The sequence below is a fragment of the Pelobates fuscus genome, chromosome 8 (assembly GCF_036172605.1).
Source record: "Pelobates fuscus isolate aPelFus1 chromosome 8, aPelFus1.pri, whole genome shotgun sequence".
NCBI classification, from domain to species: domain Eukaryota; kingdom Metazoa; phylum Chordata; class Amphibia; order Anura; family Pelobatidae; genus Pelobates; species Pelobates fuscus.
This window is the reverse complement of record NC_086324.1, coordinates 47,397,465-47,416,943: the sequence shown is the minus strand read 5'-3', so window position 1 is coordinate 47,416,943 and position 19,479 is coordinate 47,397,465. Positions and strand designations below refer to the sequence as shown.

Below are 19,479 nucleotides of genomic sequence, written 5' to 3'. Positions count from 1 at the left end.
TTTGGAAATTGTTTGGTTTCAAATAAATAGTTCAGAAAATGAAATCCTCTAGCCCAGTGGTTCCTTAATATTTCAGTATTTTTCCAAGGCACCCCAAGTCAAAATTTCTAGGTTGTATATCTGTACAGCGCTGCGGCATTTACTGGCGCTACAGTGTAATGTACAGTGTTGGTGTTTGAAGGGATGCTGAATACATTTATTGTGTTTTAATACAGGGGTGTGTTTGTATGTGATGTTTGCGTTTGATTGCAGGGGTGTGTCTGAATGTAATGTTCACTTTAAAATGCGGATGTACATTTGTGTGAAGTATTTGTGTTTGAATTACGGGGTGTGTTTGCATATTTTTTTTAGTTTGAATGCGGGGGGTGTGTGTATGTAATATTAGAGTTAGATTGCAGGAGTGTGCTTGTATGTTGTGCTGGTGTTTGACTGCTTGGATGTATGCACATTCACTACCATATACATACATAAATACATACATACTTACATAGATATTCATGCACATTAACACATAGATGCAAATAAATACACCGACACATACTCACAAATTCATATAGACACCGACACATACACACATATAGATACACACAGACACATACAGACACATAGATACACACTGACATATGCACGCATGCACCCTGACACAGACAAACATTGATACATGCCCACACCATGACACGGATACACACACTGACATAAAAACACACCCTGACAAACAGACGCCCATACACAGATGTGTGGGTAGACACAGAAGCACACTGACATATATATATACACACACACTCACAAACACACTGACAAACACACACTCATACTCACTCACACACTTACACACACACACACACACATACACTGTATTTGTGTTCAAGCAGCCTACTTTTCCTGATGAAATATGTATTGTGTCTCTTTACCCCACTCCCTCTAGAATGTAAACCCATTTGAGCAGGGTCTTCAACACCAGTGGCATCACAAGGGGGGTCGGGAGGTGCAGACCGCACCACGGTGCTTCCCGGCAGGGTGTGGGGGTGACACCACGCAGGCCCGCACATCCATAAGGCGGTACGAGCAGCTGCCTTAAGGTGCACTGGCCTGGGGGGGGAGGCGCAAGACTGGAGTGACCGGCAGGAGGTGGGCGCACAGCGCTCCCTCCTGCCTGCCACTCAGTGTAGCATGGCCGGGTTGAGCAGACCGCGGTACAGGAGCTTCAGTTTCCTGTATCCGGCCAGACTGAAAGGAAGTGCTCACTGAGAGAACACTTCCTGTCAGTCTGGCCGGGTACAGGAAACTGAAGCTCCTGTACCGCGGTCTGCTCAACCCGGCCACTCTACCAGAAAATTAGGAGACACACCGAGGACGGGGGGAAGAAACACTATGGGACAGGGAAGGGGGGGGGAGAAAGAACACTATGTGACAGGGGAGGGGTTGAGAAAGAACACTGTGGGACAGGGGAGGGGGTAGAAAGAACATTGTGGGACAGGGGAGGGGGTTAGAAAGAACACTATGGAACAGGGGAGGGGGCAGAAAGAACACTATGGAACAGGGGAAGGGAGGAGAGAAAGAACTCTATGGGGCAGGAGAGGGGGGGAGAAAGAACACTATGGGACATGGGAGGTGAAGGAGAAAGAACTATATGGAACAGGTGAAGGAGAAAGAACACTATGGGACAGAAGAGGGAGAAAGAACACTATGGGACAGAGGAGGGAGAAAGAACACTATAGGACAGAGGAGGGAGAAAGAACTCTATGGGGCAGGTGAGGGGGAGGAGAAAGAACACTATGGGACATGGGAGGTGAAGGAGAAAGAACACTATGGGACAGGTGAAGGAGAAAGAACACTATGGGAAGAGGAGGGAGAAAGAACACTATAGGACAGAGGAGGGGGAGAGAAAGAACACTATGGGACAGGGGAGAGAGAACCCTATGGGACAGGGGGAGAAACTGGGGGGGAGAGAGAGGAACATTAAGGGGGGGCACTAAGGTACAGGGGAGGGAAGGGAAAAGGAACACAGGTTTGGGGGGGCACTTAAAGAGAAGGGAGAAGAACACTAAGAGGGGGGAGGAACAATATTGGGAATGGGGGGCACTTAAAAGAGACATTTAAGGGGGGGAAGTGGAACACTAAGGGATGGGGAGGGAGAGGAACACTAAGGGACAGTGAAGGGAGGGGAGAGGAATACTAAGGGACAGGGGAGGGAGGGGAAAGGAACACTAAGGGACAGGGGAGAGGAACACTAAGGGACATGGAGGGGGTTGGGGTGACACTGTGAGTTACTGCACCGGGTGACACCAACCCTAGTGACGCCACTGCTCAACACCCTCTGTTCCTGTGTGTCCAACTCATCTTGTTGCAGATACTTGTTTGTTAGTCCACGAATTGTACAGTGCTAAAGGAATGTGTTGGTGCTTTATAAATAATAGTAAAATACAAAGAAAAGATAAGACACAAATAATGGGTCACCAATACTGACGTCAATGTGCATGCAGGGATAAAAATAGCACATCATTCTCCTATCACTTGGACTATGTTAAATGTCTGGTTCTGTGTGAAAACTAATACTCATTTATTTTTCTTTCAGCACATCTCCAGCAGAAGACACAAGGACAGGGTAGCAGGAAAGCCAATGAAGCCTAAATATAGTCCATACAACAAACTTCAACGCAGTCCTAGTATTTTAGCAGTAAGTGAAATCTCTTCTGTGAATCTTTTGAAGGCAGATGCTACTGTCAGATTTCTATCAGCTGGGAGACAGGCAGAGGAAAAATAACCATAGTTATATAATTATATAGGTTGGTAAGAAATACCATGTTTAACCTTCCAGACACCTCCACAATGTAAAGAAGGTGAAACACCTAATTTAATGGGCTGCAAAAAAAAAAGAAAGAAAAAAAAATCCCTTCTGCAAAATAAAGTGACAAAATTATTTCTAAAATCAGTAAGCTATAAATAGCTGCATATTTGCTATTATAGCACGGAATATCGTTCTTTGCAGAAAGCATCCATACCTTTTCTAAATATATCTACATTATCTGTTAAACCACATTCTCTGTACAGGTAATTCCACTTAAATTAGCTGGCTAGAGCAGTGGTAATGCCTTAGAACTGGAAAACTCGCTTGAAGCATGTTTGAGTAGGGGCTTCTTCACCTTCAAAGGTTCCCTTTCTATAATTGTGCAGCGCTGCAGAATCTGTTGGCGCTATAAAAATAAATTGGCTAAAATAATAATTTTAATTGTGCTCTCTTTAGTGAACCCTTGTATCTGAAAACTATATTTGAGTTTATTTGCTAACTGGAAATTGTACTATAAAATATCATCGGGAATTGCAAATTATAGGTTAAAACACTCTAGATGAAAAATAAATGCATACCTGCAAACTCCGTCATCACTGGTGCTACCCAAAGAGGGCAAACCTGCCAAGAAAGGGGCAGATCTGCCATTAAAGATTGTCAGGTCAGTCTGGGGTGTATGCAAGCCAGGCTACCTGTCCAATATCAAGGGCGGCTCAGTGAGGCAGACCTTTAAGAGAGGACTTTTTCAGAATAAGTAGACAATTTCCATTCAAGAAAGAAAGCAGGTTATAATTTAAAGGGAACCTGTCATGAGTTAAACAACTTTGGCTTCAAATTATATCTACATAGATTGTATAATCAGTTTTCTAGCAAATGTATATATTAGGAGAAAAAAACTATTCTCTGTCTCTCAGTTCCTCAGCAGACACTCAATGCTGAGGAATTGAAATACAAGGAGAGCAGATAAGACCTCTCACAGGAGGTCTGCTCTCCACCCATAGCAACCACAGTTTATGTGCAGTGGTTGCTATGGTAACTCCCAAGCCGGCACTGCTAGTGCTGGCTAGGGAGTATAGGAACGGAAGTGTCCCCAAGCAGGGTAAATTAGCAAAAAACAGAGGAGGAGCGCAGGCAGACTGAAGTTGTAACACCCACCTCTGCAAGGAAATCGCTGCGAAGGAGCGGAGTGCCAGGTAAGTGGTGATAATTTCCCTCTAAAGCACAAATTGCTTTCTAAAATTTCTAAAGTTTATCCTAAAATTAACTTCTTGTTCAGAAATAGAAGCAACATTGATCTTTAGTTAAGTAACTGCAAGTTCTCTTTCAAAGCACAATAGGTTTCCGAAGTTACTCACTTGATCCTTAAATATACTCCCTTTGATACCTCTCTTTAGTTTATATTACACAGTTGATTGGACTGCATGAGGGTAACACAAGGTGAAGTACGATGAGCAGACTATATACCGACTAATACATTTTGTACTATTGAACAATTTGGTTTGAATTTACACTTGATGGACTTTTCAGCGAACCTGGAATATATAGAGATTTTTTTCATTTATTTTATTTTGTGTAGTATCAGCACTAGGGGTGGGTAATAGTTTTGGTTATAGACTAGCGTTCCTTCATGTGCCCTGCAGGGGGTCAACTTCAATCAGCAACCTGCTGAACTAGACACTGTACTGAGAGAAAATGAAAAGAAAGATGCAATCAGCCTTGTAATATTGGATGACATAATGAAAGAGGATACAGGATTTAAAATTAAGTGAAGATCTTTAGCTGTGCATCCATGTTCTGCTTATCACATGAAGTGACCACTATAAAAATATATAGCCAGAGCCAGATTCGGATTGCCCAGGGCCCTAAGCAACATGCCAAATCGGGGCCCTCTTCGAGAACCCTGGGTTCTTTTCTGTAACTGTTGAGGGTGGTGGCTGACTGTTGTATATATGTGGGGAAAAATTAGTGTTGTGTGTGTGGGGGGGGGGGGGGGGGGGCGGGGGAGAAGGCTGCATTGTGTGGAGTTTGAGTTTTGGGGGGAGGGTCCCCCCCCTCTTTATCTTGTGTCAGGAAGGTGTTGTTATTCTTGGTGGTCCACTTGAGCTGTGGAGAGCCTTATTTGGTGGTGCAGTGAAGAGCATACCCTGGTAGTCCAGTGGGGGAGCATTGTGGTATGGTGATCTACACCTATGTTTAGTGCAGATCACTATAAGAGCTTCCTCATGGTTTGGCTCTCAGTTAGTGACACAAAGTGCTGGCTGCAGAAGTGCCGGGGGACCATGAGAGTGCTCTTAAAGTGATCTGAGGAGGATCAAGAACAGAGAGAGACCACAAACAAACAGAGATAAAGCTCCGTGCCCCTGTCTGAGTCCATGCCCTACCCAGCCATCTATGCTGCCTTATGGGTAATCCTAGATATATCCTATATCCTGTATATAGCCTTTCTGCATGTAGTTGAAACTGTTTGCAACTAATTTGAGAAATGAAATAATTTATGTTGCCTAAGACTATTTGCAGATTTAATTATGCTGATGTTAAGTGCTGGGTTAAATTATCTGTAGAGCTTTTTTTTTTTACCAGAGTTAGGCACCTTTTGAAGACATCCTTTAAAAAAAAATGTTTAGCTTTTTTGCTATACTGGTAATTGTGGATAATTGAAATAATGGAGATGACATGCAGGGAGATTGATAGCTTAACAAACAACGATCTCGCTTTTTAGCCAAACTCAAATCTCAATGTATAGGAACGTAAAGCTTTGAACAGATTGAGAAACAACACAACAATTATCATTAAACCCTCTGCAAGGGGGGATCATAGTTGTTATGGATCGTACCCAATATGTCAACATGACAGTGAAAATTGTGGGGGACCAGTTAACATGTACAAAGCTAAATAGGGATCCCACCTCTGACTAACTCAGAGATTTGAAAGGGATCTTGGACGATGCACAGGCAACCAGCTTGATTAGCAGGGACGAGTATAATTAGGGATTATTCTAGCTTTAGTGACTGAATAATCTAAATTTTATTAACGACAGGAGGCGCATATTTGCTTTATCTTTCTTTACTGAACCTCCCAGCAGCAAAGGAACAGTTAACAGTAATGTAAAAAGTTCAACCAATCAGATAGTATAACAGTATTATATGATGTCATCAAACTCCTCCCATATCCTCTTTCTTGCTGTGGTCGATGATATGTCTGTGTCAACCGTGTAAACTGTAACGATGAACTGCGGACTAAGTTGGAGTCCTGAAGTAGTCAACATGTGGAATCTTCAGCGTGCTTGAAGGAGCCGTATATACAAAGGTAGGTATTTTTCACACTAAGGGAATAGAGAAAAGACGTGAGAGTATAGGTTCTCATACTAGGTGAATGCAATTTATGGCATGTATGTTAAGAACAAATTGTAGTTACTCTTTGAATATAATATTGAATATTTCAAACACTAGATTAGAAGTGTTATGGCGTGAACCTATGGCAGATGGTGTATAAAGTGTGTGTAACCAGTAGACTGGAATGCATAGTAACTTACCTGGGCTAGTGTTAGAAAGTGAAAATAAAGAAGGGGGGGAAAATATTCGCCTCCTGTCGTTAATAAAATTTAGATTATTCAGTCACTAAAGCTAGAATAATCCCTAATTTTATGGCAAGACAGGAGGCTTCATATTTGCTGTTTTAACGCTCCTATATGATAGAAGATGCAGCATGTGTCATAGGTTTGAAATAAAATGTACGGAATGTGGACTCTCTGGACCAATCTGCAGATGACAAAATGTCTGAGAGGGAGCTCCCCGCGCGAAAGGCTGAGGATGCGGCTCCTCCTCTGACTGAATGTGCGCCAAAATTTGAGTCAATGCCTGCTTGCGCTAGTATCCATCTGATCCACCGTGCGACGGATGGTGCGGATACCGGTTTGTGTGGTTTACATAAGACACGAGGAGGGGTCCCGTAGGGGGGCGTAGAGTGGTGGTGGCATCTAAATAATGCCTTACGCAGAGTGCCACGCAGAGTGACTGTCTATTAGGAAAGTAAGGGTAGAATACGGAGGAAGAATTCGTTTTGTTCATCTGGTGATGTGAAACTTAACGCCTTCAGGCGAGAAGACTACTGCGTGGGAATCAAATGCTCGAATATCCGAGACCCTACGGAAGGATACCAGGCATAGGAGTAAGGCCAGTTTGGGCAAAAGTTGACGTAGCGACAAATTTTCATTAGCGGTCCAGGATTCTAAAAGGGAAAAGACTTGAGTGATATCCCAGAAACAGGAGTATTTAGGAAGAGGGGGTCTGGCTAACCTGATCCCTCGTAAAAGTCTACAGACTGAAGGATGTTTCCCTATTGACGCATTGTCAATGGGATTATGGGCCGCAGAGATAGTGGATCTATAGACATTAATTGATCGATAGGATTTGCCTTGATCAAATAGGGTAGACAGAAAATTTAGGATGATCGTCAGAGGTGCTGAAAAGGGATCCTTTCCAAACACCAGCTGACCCATGTCTTCCATGCAGCGATGTAAGCTCGACTAGTGCCTGGGGCCCAGGAGTCCCATAGGAGAGCCTGAGTTGTCTCCGAAAGCCCTGAGACATTCCAAGATCCCCTGAAACGGTCCAAGCTACAAGCTGGAGCCGGTCCTGAAGGGCGAGTGGGTGAAAGTGCCCTGTTGGGTTCCTGAGGATGTCGGGTGATCGAGGTAGAAGAATTGGATAGTTCACTGATAATTCTAACAGGGTTGGAAACCAAGTCTGGGTTCTCCATAGTCGTCACTATTAGGGCTTTGACCCGGTAGAGGGTGCAATGGATCATGGAGAAAGGTGGGAATGCATAGGCTTCTGTCTCCGGCCAAGGATGTAGAAAGGCGTCGACTGCCCATGACTGGGGTCTGGGAACCAGCTGATAAAGGCTTCCGTCTGGTGGTTCAGACGGGATGCAAACAGGTCCAGTGTAAGGGGCCCGCGAAGGCAATGAATTTGGTGGAACACGCGGGGGTCTAATTGCCAGTCGCTTACATCCCTCCAATGGCGAGAGAACCAATCCGCGACTAGGATGTCCGTGCCCGGAAGATATTCCGCTCTGATAGATAAGTTCCGTTCTAGACAGAATTGGTAAAGATCTTTGGTCAGATCAGATAGTAGCTTGGATCGGGAGCCTCCTAACCGATTCACATAGCGCACTGCAGAGACGTTGTCCATGCACAGTAGTAGTGAACAGTTGAAACGGTCTTTCGCGAAACTGCGAATCGCGAAAGATCCTGTAATTAATTCCAAACAATTGATGTGCAGTGCTTGTTCGGATGGGGACCAAAGTCCCCCTGTGGACCCTTGGGCGCATGTGGCGCCCCATCCCAGGAGACTGGCATCGGATTCCAGAATTAAATCTGGCTGTGATCCGAAGATAGCTTTGCCATTCCAGGCTTCCATATTGTGAAGCCACCAGTGAAGTTCTATATGAACTTCGTCTGTCAGTTGGATGTACTGATCGTAGGAGGTGGAACGGTGTAGGTAGTATGTCTTGAGCCATTGCATGGCTCGGTAGTGTAAAGGTCCTGGGTAAATGGCTTAGATAGAGGCGGACAGTAGGCCTATAGTATGGGCCAGATCGCGTAAGTGAATCTGATGGGTTGATAACAATTTGCGAATGTCTTGTGCCCTTATCAGGATGTCGTCCAAAAATATGATGGATCGAATCCCCTGTGATCGGAGTAGCGCCATCACTGGTTTCGTGAAACATCATGGTGCGGAGCATAGTCCGAACGGGAGGCATGTGAATTGCCAGATTTCCTCTTGCCAGAGGGATTGAAGGAAAGCTCGATGGTTGCGAGCAATAGGAACTGTGAGGTAAGCGTCTTTGAGATCAAATCTGGAGAACCAATCTCCCACGCAAAGGAGGTCCCTGAGTAGATGCATGCCCTCTATCTTGAAGTGGCGATACCTGACAAAGTGATTCAGGTTTTTTAAGTTGATAATTGGGTGTAGGTCTCCAGTTTTTTTGTGGCCAAAAAAATGTTGCTTAGAAAAGTATGCGGGAAAGGGGATTTCTCTATTGGCCCTTTTTTTACTAGCTTGCGCAGTTCAGTTTGTAGTGTCAGGTTGTCTGCTGCAGACATCTGTAGTGGTGTAGGTGGGGTGTCCTGGAAGGGGTTGAAAGGAAATCTATTTGAACCCTTGGACTGTGTGTAGGATCCATAGATCCTGAGAAAGTAATTCCCACTGTTGGAAAAAACTGGTTAATCGACCTGCTATAGGTACATTGAAAGAAGGGAGATTTATTACCTGGAGCAGCTCTTCCGTGTAGGGAGGCACATCCACGTCCCCGGATAGACCCTCTATTAGTGAATAGTTGCCTGTGGTAGGGTTGGAGTTGTCCCGGTTGCCAATAGTTTTCAGAGGGGCGAGGCCTGTAGCCTGTGAAGGCGATTCTGCTGTTCGTTCGGCCTCTATAACGTCCAGCTCTCCCAGAAAAACGGCCTGACTGAGAACGAAAAACCCTGCGCAAGGAGGATTGGGCCTTATTTAGGGTGGTGAACACCGCTACATGTTTGGAAAGGTATTTCATGAACGAGTCCCCAAACAGTAATCCATTTGCCTCTGGTCCCAGTTCTCGGGAGCTCAGATCGGCTAATTTTGCATCCAGTTTGTACAGTGCCGCCTAGCGTCTCTCGGTGGACATGGCCACATTAGCGTTGCCTAGTAAGCATAAGGCTCTCTGGGCCCACTCTCAAACTGTGTTTGGGTCAATTCTGGCGTGAGAGCTACCTTGTTTGGAATGGTCGGTCGAGGGCACTCGGCTCTGAGTTTTGCCCTAATTTCTTTGTCCAGTGGTTTGCGTAACCACATTTTACAAAAGTTGGAAATGTGCTCTGGTGGAGCCCATTCTGCCGACCGTGGGTGTCTGATGACCCTGGGGTCAAATAAAGGGATGCCCGAAGCATCCAGAAGGATGTCTGAATCGGGTCCTTATGATTAGGTAGTTTAGCATCTAGTTCTTTATGTGTGAGAAAGGTTTCCTTGACAAATTCCGATGGGGTATCCCCTAGCGCATTCGCCGAGGGGTCCCCATCAGAATATCCAAGGAAATAATAGTCAACCCCGTCTAACGTGTGGGAAGTAGAACCCTCTAAGGGTTTAAAGTTAGCTTGAACGGGGCGAGTGGCAATCAATTTTTGGGACTTGGCAGGAGCCTTGCCCTTGCCCGCAGACCTACTATCCCCTTTCTAGGGGCGTTTGCGTGTAACCTCCTGATCCGAGGGTTGAGAGTCCTCGGAATCAGAGAGTTGACGTGCAGTAGGGGTGACTTCGGCCGAAGTCTTCTCATGAAAGGCTGCTAATGCCTTGGGGATGGAATCTGCAATGGTTGAAACCAACCAGGCTCTGAGTACCTGGGATATAGCAGGCTCATTATTGTCAGACATTGTATGTCTTAGAGCGGTTGCCAAACAGTTAAGTATATTAATTTGAAAGAATGGAGTTGAATGGGGTTCACCCAAAATTATTTCAGAGTATAGGTGGGGGACACCCAAAATATTTGTGTAGTTTAATACGTAGGCAGCACTCAATATTTAGTGGGGTTGTCCACTAAAATATACACAAGTGGGTTGTACCACTATGATAGTAAACAGTGGGGTTAACCACTTAATTATAACCATAGACAGTGGGGTTCACCACTGAGTAGTAATAAAGTGTTGTATCACTTTAATTATAGTGTATTTGTATAAGAGGGTCACCCTTAACAGTAATATTGGTGTTAAAACACCTTAAGAATTCATATTAAAGTGTTGTATCACTTTAATTATAGTGCATTTGTATAAGGGGGTCACCCTTAACAGTAATATTGGTGTTAAAACACCTTAAGAATTGATATTAAAGTGTTGTATCACTTTAATTATAGTGCATTTGTATAAGGGGGTCACCCTTAACAGTAATATTGGTGTTAAAAACACCTTAAGAATTGATATTAAAGACACTCAATATAATGAAGTGGCAGATAATAAAATGGTGGGGGTCACCCACAAGGCCTTCCTTTATTTAGTAACAACAATGATAATACAGCAGGTGTTGGAAAAAATCCTGAGAAGGAAATAAAAGGGGGTAAAAAATCACTAAAAGAAATTAAGGTATTAGCACTTTAAGGTGCTATAAACAGAAGAGGAAAATAGTACTTACCAGATCCGAAGTCAGGCGAGTTGATCGCTGCTCTGGTGACTGGAACGCGAATAAAATGGCCGCCGCCAGCAAAAGGGCGGGAAACAATGCACTTGCTAAGTGCTGATGCGAACGGGCGGGGTAACGCGAGGGCGCGAAAGAGAGGGGAGAAGCGCGGCAAACAAACAGAGAATAGTAAAAAGCCGAAATGAGTCGCAGGAGGAAAACCTCCTGCGATTTAAAGGGGAAACACCTAAATAAAGTTTAATAGGAAATTGACAAAGTAGTCCAAGATTGAATAGAATGAAATTAAAATAAATAGAGCATAAATGTTTCCACAGAAAGTGTTGTTAAAGTGATAAGTGAATAAAGTGTTAAAGGTATATGACCATTGTAATAAATCTTTTAGTTTAAATATTGTATTAAAGGTTAAATGATACAGCAATATAATTGCAGTAGACTCACCTGGGAGGCAAGCAGCAAAGAAAGAGGATATGGGAGGAGTTTGATGACATCATATAATACTGTTATACTATCTGATTGGTTGAACTTTTTACATTACTGTTAACTGTTCCTTTGCTGCTGGGAGGTTCAGTAAAGAAAGATAAAGCAAATATGAAGCCTCCTGTCTTGCCATACAATTTTATGTTCATAAGAAACCCTATGCATTGTCCAAGATACACAAACAACAACCTAATCTCATAGGCAGGTTTACTGTGCCAGGAAGAGGGCATTGGAACCGAAATATCAGCGTATACATTAACCACATTCTCAGAGACCTGGTGACAGCTCTCACCTCCAATCTTAGGCACACTAACCAGACTCTAGCAACCCTCTCATCTTTTAAAGCACCTAAGACATGTTCCTTTTTTAACCGTCATACTGCCTGGGTAGTCCTATCTCCTCACATGCAGCTGCAATAAAAAAATATGTGGGGAAAACTTTTCACCCTTTCAAGATGATGATTTTGGAGCATGTCAATTCATGTCAATCCATGCTCCAAAATTCTCATCTTGAAATGGCTAAAAGTTTTCCCCAGATATTTTTTATTGCAGCTGCATGTGAGGAGCTAAGACCAGCCAAGCAGTATGACAGTTAAAAAAAAGAGCATGTCTTAGGTCCTCCACTCTCCAGACACCTCTAAATGTGCCTGCAGACATATCTGATGATATTAGATTTCTAGGGGTTGAATTAATGTCTCCCAGGAAGGGAGACCTAGACCAGAAACTTAAAGTGTTTTTGAGTTTACAAATTGAAATCCCTACTATCCTATTGGTTTGAACAAATGTTTCCCCTACTCCCCTTTTATCTCCGAATAACCCCTGCTTACTGCTCCCTTTCAATTCAATATCATTTGTATATATGTGTCATCTCTTTTTATCACGTCCATGGCAAGCAGTGGCACATTTTTTGGGGGTTTCCTACAGGCTGTCTGGTAATATGTGTTTACGTTTTAAGTGGCTGTTTTCAAGATGTACTGCACTTCATATAGTAATCTTGATAATAAGGCTGTTTCATTTAGATCAATACTTTTGACTGTCCCCTTACAAAGAAACTTGGTGTATCTCTAAGGATTTAATATTCTGTCCATCCCAGTAATCACTATATTTACTCCATATCCCTCGCCCATGGTTAGAAGGCCACTTGTAGGCCTACTCCTCTGAAACTCCCCAGATTATCATCAGTGCTGCTTATAACAAGTCTATCTGGTGCCCTCAGGATTTATAAGTAGCTTCAAACCAGATATGCATACAATGCAGGCAATAAGTTGTCAAAAAGTGATAAAAATAGCTATTTCTGCCAGAGCTCTCATGAAGTGTCTGCACATTATGGCAGTCAGGCCTTGCCCCCGCTGTCAGTGGTTTTACACTCACAGTCGAGGTACTTTTTATACTGTCAGATAATACCTATATTTGATTGATATATGTATTTATATGAACATCCTTAATTTGCACTATAAGAGACTTAGACACAGGGCCGCCACCAGAAATTCTGGGGCCCCTGACAAACCACTCCCTCCCCCCCCCCCCCCGCCCGGCCAGCCTCCCCCTCGCAATGAATGCAGTGTGTGTTAGTGTAATGAATGCAGTGTGTGTGTCCGTGCAATGAATGCAGTGTGTGTGTCAGTGCAATGAATGCAGTGTGTGTGTCATTGCAATGAATGCAGTGTGTGTGTCATTGCAATGAATGCAGTGTGTGTGTCAGTGTAATCAATGCAGTGTGTGTGTCAGTGCAATGAATGCAGTGTGTGTGTCAGTGTAATGAATGCAGAGTGTGTTAGTGTAGTGGATGCAGTGTGTGTGTCAGTGCAATGAATGCAGTGTGTGTGTGTCAGTGTAATGAATGCAGTGTGTGTGTCAGTGCAATGAATGCAGTGTGTTTCAGTGTAATGAATGCAGTGTGTGTCAGTGCAATGAATGCAGTGTGTGTGTGTCAGTGCAATGAATGCAGTGTGTGTGTCAGTGTAATGAATGCAGAGTGTGTTAGTGTAGTGGATGCAGTGTGTGTGTCAGTGCAATGAATGCAGTGTGTGTGTGTCAGTGTAATGAATGCAGTGTGTGTGTCAGTGCAATGAATGCAGTGTATGTCAGTGTAATGAATGCAGTGTGTGTGTCAGTGCAATGAATGCAGTGTGTGTGTCAGTGCAATTAATGCAGTGTGTGTGTCCGTGTAATGAATGCAGAGTGTGTGTCAGTGCAATGAATGCAGTGTGTGTGTGTCAGTGCAATGAATGCACTGTGTGTGTCAGTGTTGTGGATGCAGAGTGTGTGTCAGTGTAGTGAATGCAGAGTGTGTGTTAGTGTAGTGAATTCAGAGTGTGTGTTAGTGTAGTGCAGGGGTAGGCAACCTACGGCACTAGTGCCATGCACGGCACTCGAGGTGTCTCTGCACGGCACTCAAGGCTGCTAGAGACAAACAGGCTCTGGCCTATCAGGAGTCTCAGTAAAACTTCAGGTATCTGCTAATCCGAAAAGGTGGTGAAGGACAATCCTCAATTTATGCATTGCAGCACATAGAGGAAGTGATCTCAGATCACTTCCTCCCAGCACTTGTGAATGGGAATCCACACAATAGTAGAGCAGCTCGCAGTTGCAGCTCCTGTCCTTGACATGTACCTGGCCGGCCTGGTCCCCACTGGACCCCAGGGAAGCCACCCACACTGGTAGATATACACAGAAATGCAGAATAACCCTCCCCTCATACAAATAATACAGACAGCCCACACACAAACATACACATAATCCGCACAAATGCAACACCACTAACAATCCACATACATGCACACAACCCCACATGCAGCCTCTCACATGCAATTCCACAAGCAGCCCCCATACACAACTCACATTCATATGTATCACACACAATACCATAAACTACTCATGAACATATACAATATAATAGCTAAGGGCAAACTGCGGGGCAAACTGGGCAGCTGCACAGTGAGCCCCGCTGGCCTCAACCATTTCTAACACCTGGCTGGTAATCCGCACACTAAGGAGGCCCACCGGATGGCCCGTGCACAAAGGGCCATCCGGTGGGCTTCTGTCAGCAGGAGCCCGGTCGCGAGCGGGTCCCTTGCTTTTTGGCAGCAGGCTGTGAGGAAGTGACGGACACGCATCACTTCCACCCACAAAGAGAGGAGCGCACGGGAAAGAAGAGTAGGCCGAGTGGATGGGAGCTGGCCGAGAGAGCCAGACCCCAACTCCCAACACCTTCTGCCACCAGCAGGTTTTTAAAGTGTACATTTTGTGTGTGTCAGTATATCTGTGTGTGTGTGTGTGTGTGTATGTCTGTCAGTGTGTGTTAGTATGTCTGTGTGTGTGTGTGTGTCAGTATATCTGTGTGTGTCAGTATGTTTGTGTGTCAGTATATCTGTGTGTGTATGTGTGTCAGTATGTTTGTGTGTGTTTGTGTGTCTGTCAGTAAATCTGTGTCAGTATATCTGTGTGTGTGTATCAGTATGTCTGTGTGTGTCAGTATGTCTGTGTATGTGTTTTAGTGTGTATATCTCTGTGGGCGTGTATATGTGCATACATCTCAGAATTCACACACTAACACTACACACAAATACACCCCTGCATTCAAATTTCAACACTACGTACAAACACGTCTGTGTTACACACTAAAATCATATGTAAATACACCCCTGCATTCAAAAACCAACACTACACAAATACATGATTGCAATCATGCCAACACCACACACAAACATATTCCATACAAAAACCTGTTTACATTCAAACACACAAAAACGGCTTAGTGCTAAATACAGACCTGGAAACATGGGTTAATGGTAGAGCCCCAGCTGTCAATGCATTTCTGGAGTTGCACGACAGATGGGGATCTACCTTTTAATCACCCGTGCAACAGGGAGGCCCAATAAAATTCTTGCACCTCTCTACTTTAGGTCTGCCACTGCGTTGAGGTGGAGGACGTGATTGCACGCATGGGGAGGGGGGACAGGGTCCAGGGGGCCCCAAGCAAATGCTTTGCTCAAGGTCCAGTCAATATTAAAGACGGCCCTGCATATTACGCACAAATACAACAATACAAAGCAATTACAGTAAAAATAACACAAGCAGAATATGGCAGCATACACACCTCAATTAAAAAAAATAGGACCGGCACGCTACGGGACATCACAAACCTATATTGGCACAGTGCTACTAAAAGGTTGCCTACCCCTGGTGTAGTGAATGCAGAGTGTGTGTTAGTGCAATGAATGCAGTGTATGTGTCAGTGTAATGAATGCAGAGTGTGTTAGTGTAGTGGATGCAGTGTGTGTGTGTCAGTGCAATGAATGCAGTGTGTGTGTCAGTGTAATGAATGCAGTGTGTGTGTCAGTGCAATGAATGCAGTGTGTTTCAGTGTAATGAATGCAGTGTGTGTCAGTGCAATGAATGCAGTGTGTGTGTCAGTGTAATGAATGCAGAGTGTGTGTCAGTGCAATGAATGCAGTGTGTGTGTCAGTGCAATGAATGCAGTGTGTGTGTCAGTGTAATGAATGCAGTGTGTGTCAGTGTAATGAATGCAGAGTGTGTGTCAGTGCAATGAATGCAGTGTGTGTGTCAGTGCAATGAATGCAGTGTGTGTGTGTCAGTGTAATGAATGCAGAGTGTGTGTCAGTGCAGTGAATGCAGAGTGTGTGTCAGTGTAGTGAATGCAGTAAGTGTGTTAGTGTTGCGGATGCAGAGTGTGTGTTAGTGTAGTGGATGCAGTGTGTGTGTTAGTGTAGTGGATGCAGTGTGTGTGTTAGTGTAGTGGATGCAGAGTGTGTGTCAGTGTAGTGAATGCAGAGTGTGTGTTAGTGTAGTGAATTCAGAGTGTGTGTTAGTGTAGTGAATGCAGCGGGTGTGTTAGTGTTGTGGATGCAGTGTGTGTGTTAGTGTAATGAATGCAGAGTGTGTGTTAGTGTTGTGGATGCAGTGTGTGTTAGTGCAGTGGATGCAGTGAGTGTGTTAGTGCAGTGGGTGCAGTGTGTGTTAGTGCAGTGGATGCAGTGTGTGTGTTAGTGTAGTGGATGCAGTGTGTGTGTGTTAGTGTTGTGGGTGCAGTGTGTGTTAGTGCAGTGAGTGTGCTAGTGCAGTGGATGCAGTGTGTGTGTTAGTGCAGTGAATGCAGTATGTGTTAGTGTAGTGGATGCAGTGTGTGTGTGTGTTAGTGTTGATGCAGTGTGTGTGTTAGTCGAGTGAATGCAGTGTGTGTTAGTGTAGTGGATGCAGTGTGTGTGTGTTAGTGCAGTGAATGCAGTGTGTGTTAGTGTAGTGGATGCAGTGGGTGTGTTAGTGCAGTGAATGCAGTGTGTGTGTTAGTGCAGTGGATGCAGTGTGTGTTAGTGCAGTGAATGCAGTGTGTGTGTTAGTGCAGTGGATGCAGAGTGTGTGTTAGTGTAGTGGATGCAGTGTGTGTGTTAGTGCAGCGAATGTAGTGTGTGTGTGTGTGTGTGTTTAGTAGTGGATGCAGTGTGTGTGTTAGTGCAGTGGATGCAGTGTGTATGTCAGTGCAGTGGATGCAGTGTGTGTGTTAGTGCAGTGGATGCAGTGTGTGTGTTAGTGCAGTGGCTGCAGTGTGTGTTAGTGCAGTGAATGCAGTGTGTGTGTTAGTGCAGTGGATGCAGTGTGTGTTAGTGCAGTGGATGCAGTGTGTGTGTTAGTGCAGTAAATGCAGTGTGTGTGTTAGTGCAGTGGATGCAGAGTGTGTGTTAGTGCAGTGAATGCAGTGTGTGTGTTAGTGCAGTGGATGCAGAGTGTGTGTTAGTGTATACTTGCAGAGGGGGCCCAGCAGACTGCAGCTGTACTTTACAGCATTTTCCTCGCTCTCACTCCCGCGAGATGTGGTGTGCGCGCCGCGCGGAGCGTTGCCATGGCAACGCTCTAACGGCCGCACATCTCGCGGGAGTTAGAGTGAGGGAAATGCTGTAAAGTACAGCTGCAGTCTGCTGGGCCCCCTCTGCAAGTATAGGGAGCCTGGGGGGCCCGCGGCTGCACCTATATATATATCGATCATCGCTATATATAGGTGCAGAGATTAATTGTGGGGCCCTGGACTGCCAAAGCAGTCCGGGCCCCCCAGGACCGCCGGGCCCGTGACAACCGTCATGGTTGTCACCCCCTGATGGCGGCCCTGCTTAGACACTTTCAATATATATATAGTTCTTTTTCTTCCCAGAGGAGAGATTTAAGATAGTGTTTTGTTCTAAGAATTGGTCCAAAGTACTAAAACTAGGACAATCACAGTGTAAACCTGTAGGACCAGCAGGCACATTCCATATCTGACTCCTCCCCTTTTAGTGTTTTCACCATTTTTAAAACGGAACACACAGATAAACCTCCCCCATCATACAACAAAAAGGCAGGGTGCATTTCGTGTGCCCAGCGCAAGTCTTTTCATATGTATGTGTGTTAGCATAAAGTTGGCTATCGATAGATGTATTGGAGATAAAATAAAAAATTATATGAAAAGTTTTAAAATGGAAATGTTGCTTGGCTGCAAAATATAGTGTTAATGAATGTGAGTACGCTTAATTACATTGTTATTTTAATACAATATTTTGCAAGTGATAATTGCTTCACATTTCACTACAACAGTGTGTGTTTAATTAGAGAAGTTTAATGCAGAAGTGCAATCCTACTATAGCGATTTATATTTTTATCTGCATAGAATATCAATCCAAAATATGTTCAAAATCTTCATCATGTTAAGAAAAATATAGGTGAATCTAATCATTTTTTTTATCTTGTAGGCAAAGCTTGCATTCCAAAAAGATATGATCAAACCATTAGCCCCGACTTTCCTTTCATCGCCTCTTGCAGCAGCCGTGTCTTCGGCGTTTTCCTTACCACCTCGACCACCTAGCTCTTTGTTTCAAGGGTCCGGGTTAACCCCAGCATTTCTAAGAGCAGGACATGGATCAATTCGAGCAACTACGGCATCCATTCTCTTTGCGCCGTATTAACCACAATGAATCTGTTATCAACAAAAACTTAAACAAGACAAAGGACTAACATTCTCTGTACCATGAAATCCTTGTTTGCTCCGACACATCTCTTGTCTGGATATTGCATTCGAAGAGCACATGGCCTAGCCAAGCCCTCCTGTTGTAGAAAGCTCAGTAAACACAGTTCTGTGTTGGGTAGAGCCAGCTTTTCATAAGATCATGGCACTGCTTTGTCTGCAATCTATTTAACATCAACAAATATGAATATCCTTCTTTGCCAGTTGGATTGATAATGGGGGTCTTAACGGTCCTTTCATGTACATAGATGTTTGGCATCCAAATGTCAATACTGAAGCGTGGAATATACAGTAAAGATTAACAAGTGCTTTATTGTGGATAACACCAAATCATTGGATGATATAAAGTATTCTTAAATGTGATTGACTAGTTAACAAGGGGCCGTGTAATATTGTGTAGGACCCAAATACTGTCTTGTCTTGTATCGTTCTAGAATCTAGATTCTATTAGAAAGTTCACACGCTGTTCTAAAGGTGGAAAGCAACTCTGCTTAAATGAATTTTATTTTTTATTCATTTTTTTTTGTTTGTTTGTTTTTTTTGTTTTGATAGATGATCCAAACTAGAAAAAGCCATATAATATCAAAATGTCATGACATATTTTTTTGTTGTCTAACTGATTTTTATAGCTTTCTCAATGTATAACTTGTTACTATGAAATATAAAATAAATGTTTATAGCCAGAAAGTCTAATTGCTCTATAATAGATCTCTAAATTTCACGGAAAGGAACAAACGTTTGATAAATTTATTATATGAAAGGTCTATCTATACATTCTGTCAAAAAACATATTATTTATTTATTTATTTATTTTTATTTTTTTATTTTTTTTAAATAATGCATTATTTCTGTGGCACCCTAATGCAATAATGTACAGAGGTAAAATACATATCATTAACTATTTGTCTTCTTTCCATTTCAGAAAACATGTAATAGTATTGGCATTTTACCTGAAGTGTGATAAACTATAAGGATGCGTATTGCAGTGTTTCATTTTGGGGTTGTTACAGCACATTATAGAAGAGAGCACAAATG

General features: G+C 43.7%; 1 protein-coding gene across 3 annotated transcripts in view; it reads left to right on the top strand.

The window, feature by feature from the left end:
* Positions 1-19,199, top strand: part of ZNF385B (zinc finger protein 385B) — a 501,964-nt gene extending 482,765 nt beyond the window's left edge. For all 3 annotated transcript variants that reach the window (XM_063429791.1, XM_063429792.1, XM_063429793.1), the window contains 2 exons: positions 2,576-2,677; positions 18,173-19,199. In XM_063429791.1, the coding sequence (XP_063285861.1) occupies positions 2,576-2,677; positions 18,173-18,385 (315 nt within the window). In that variant the 3' untranslated portion in view covers positions 18,386-19,199. The remainder of the gene's footprint in view (positions 1-2,575; positions 2,678-18,172) is intronic.
* The last annotated feature ends 280 nt before the right edge of the window (positions 19,200-19,479 follow it).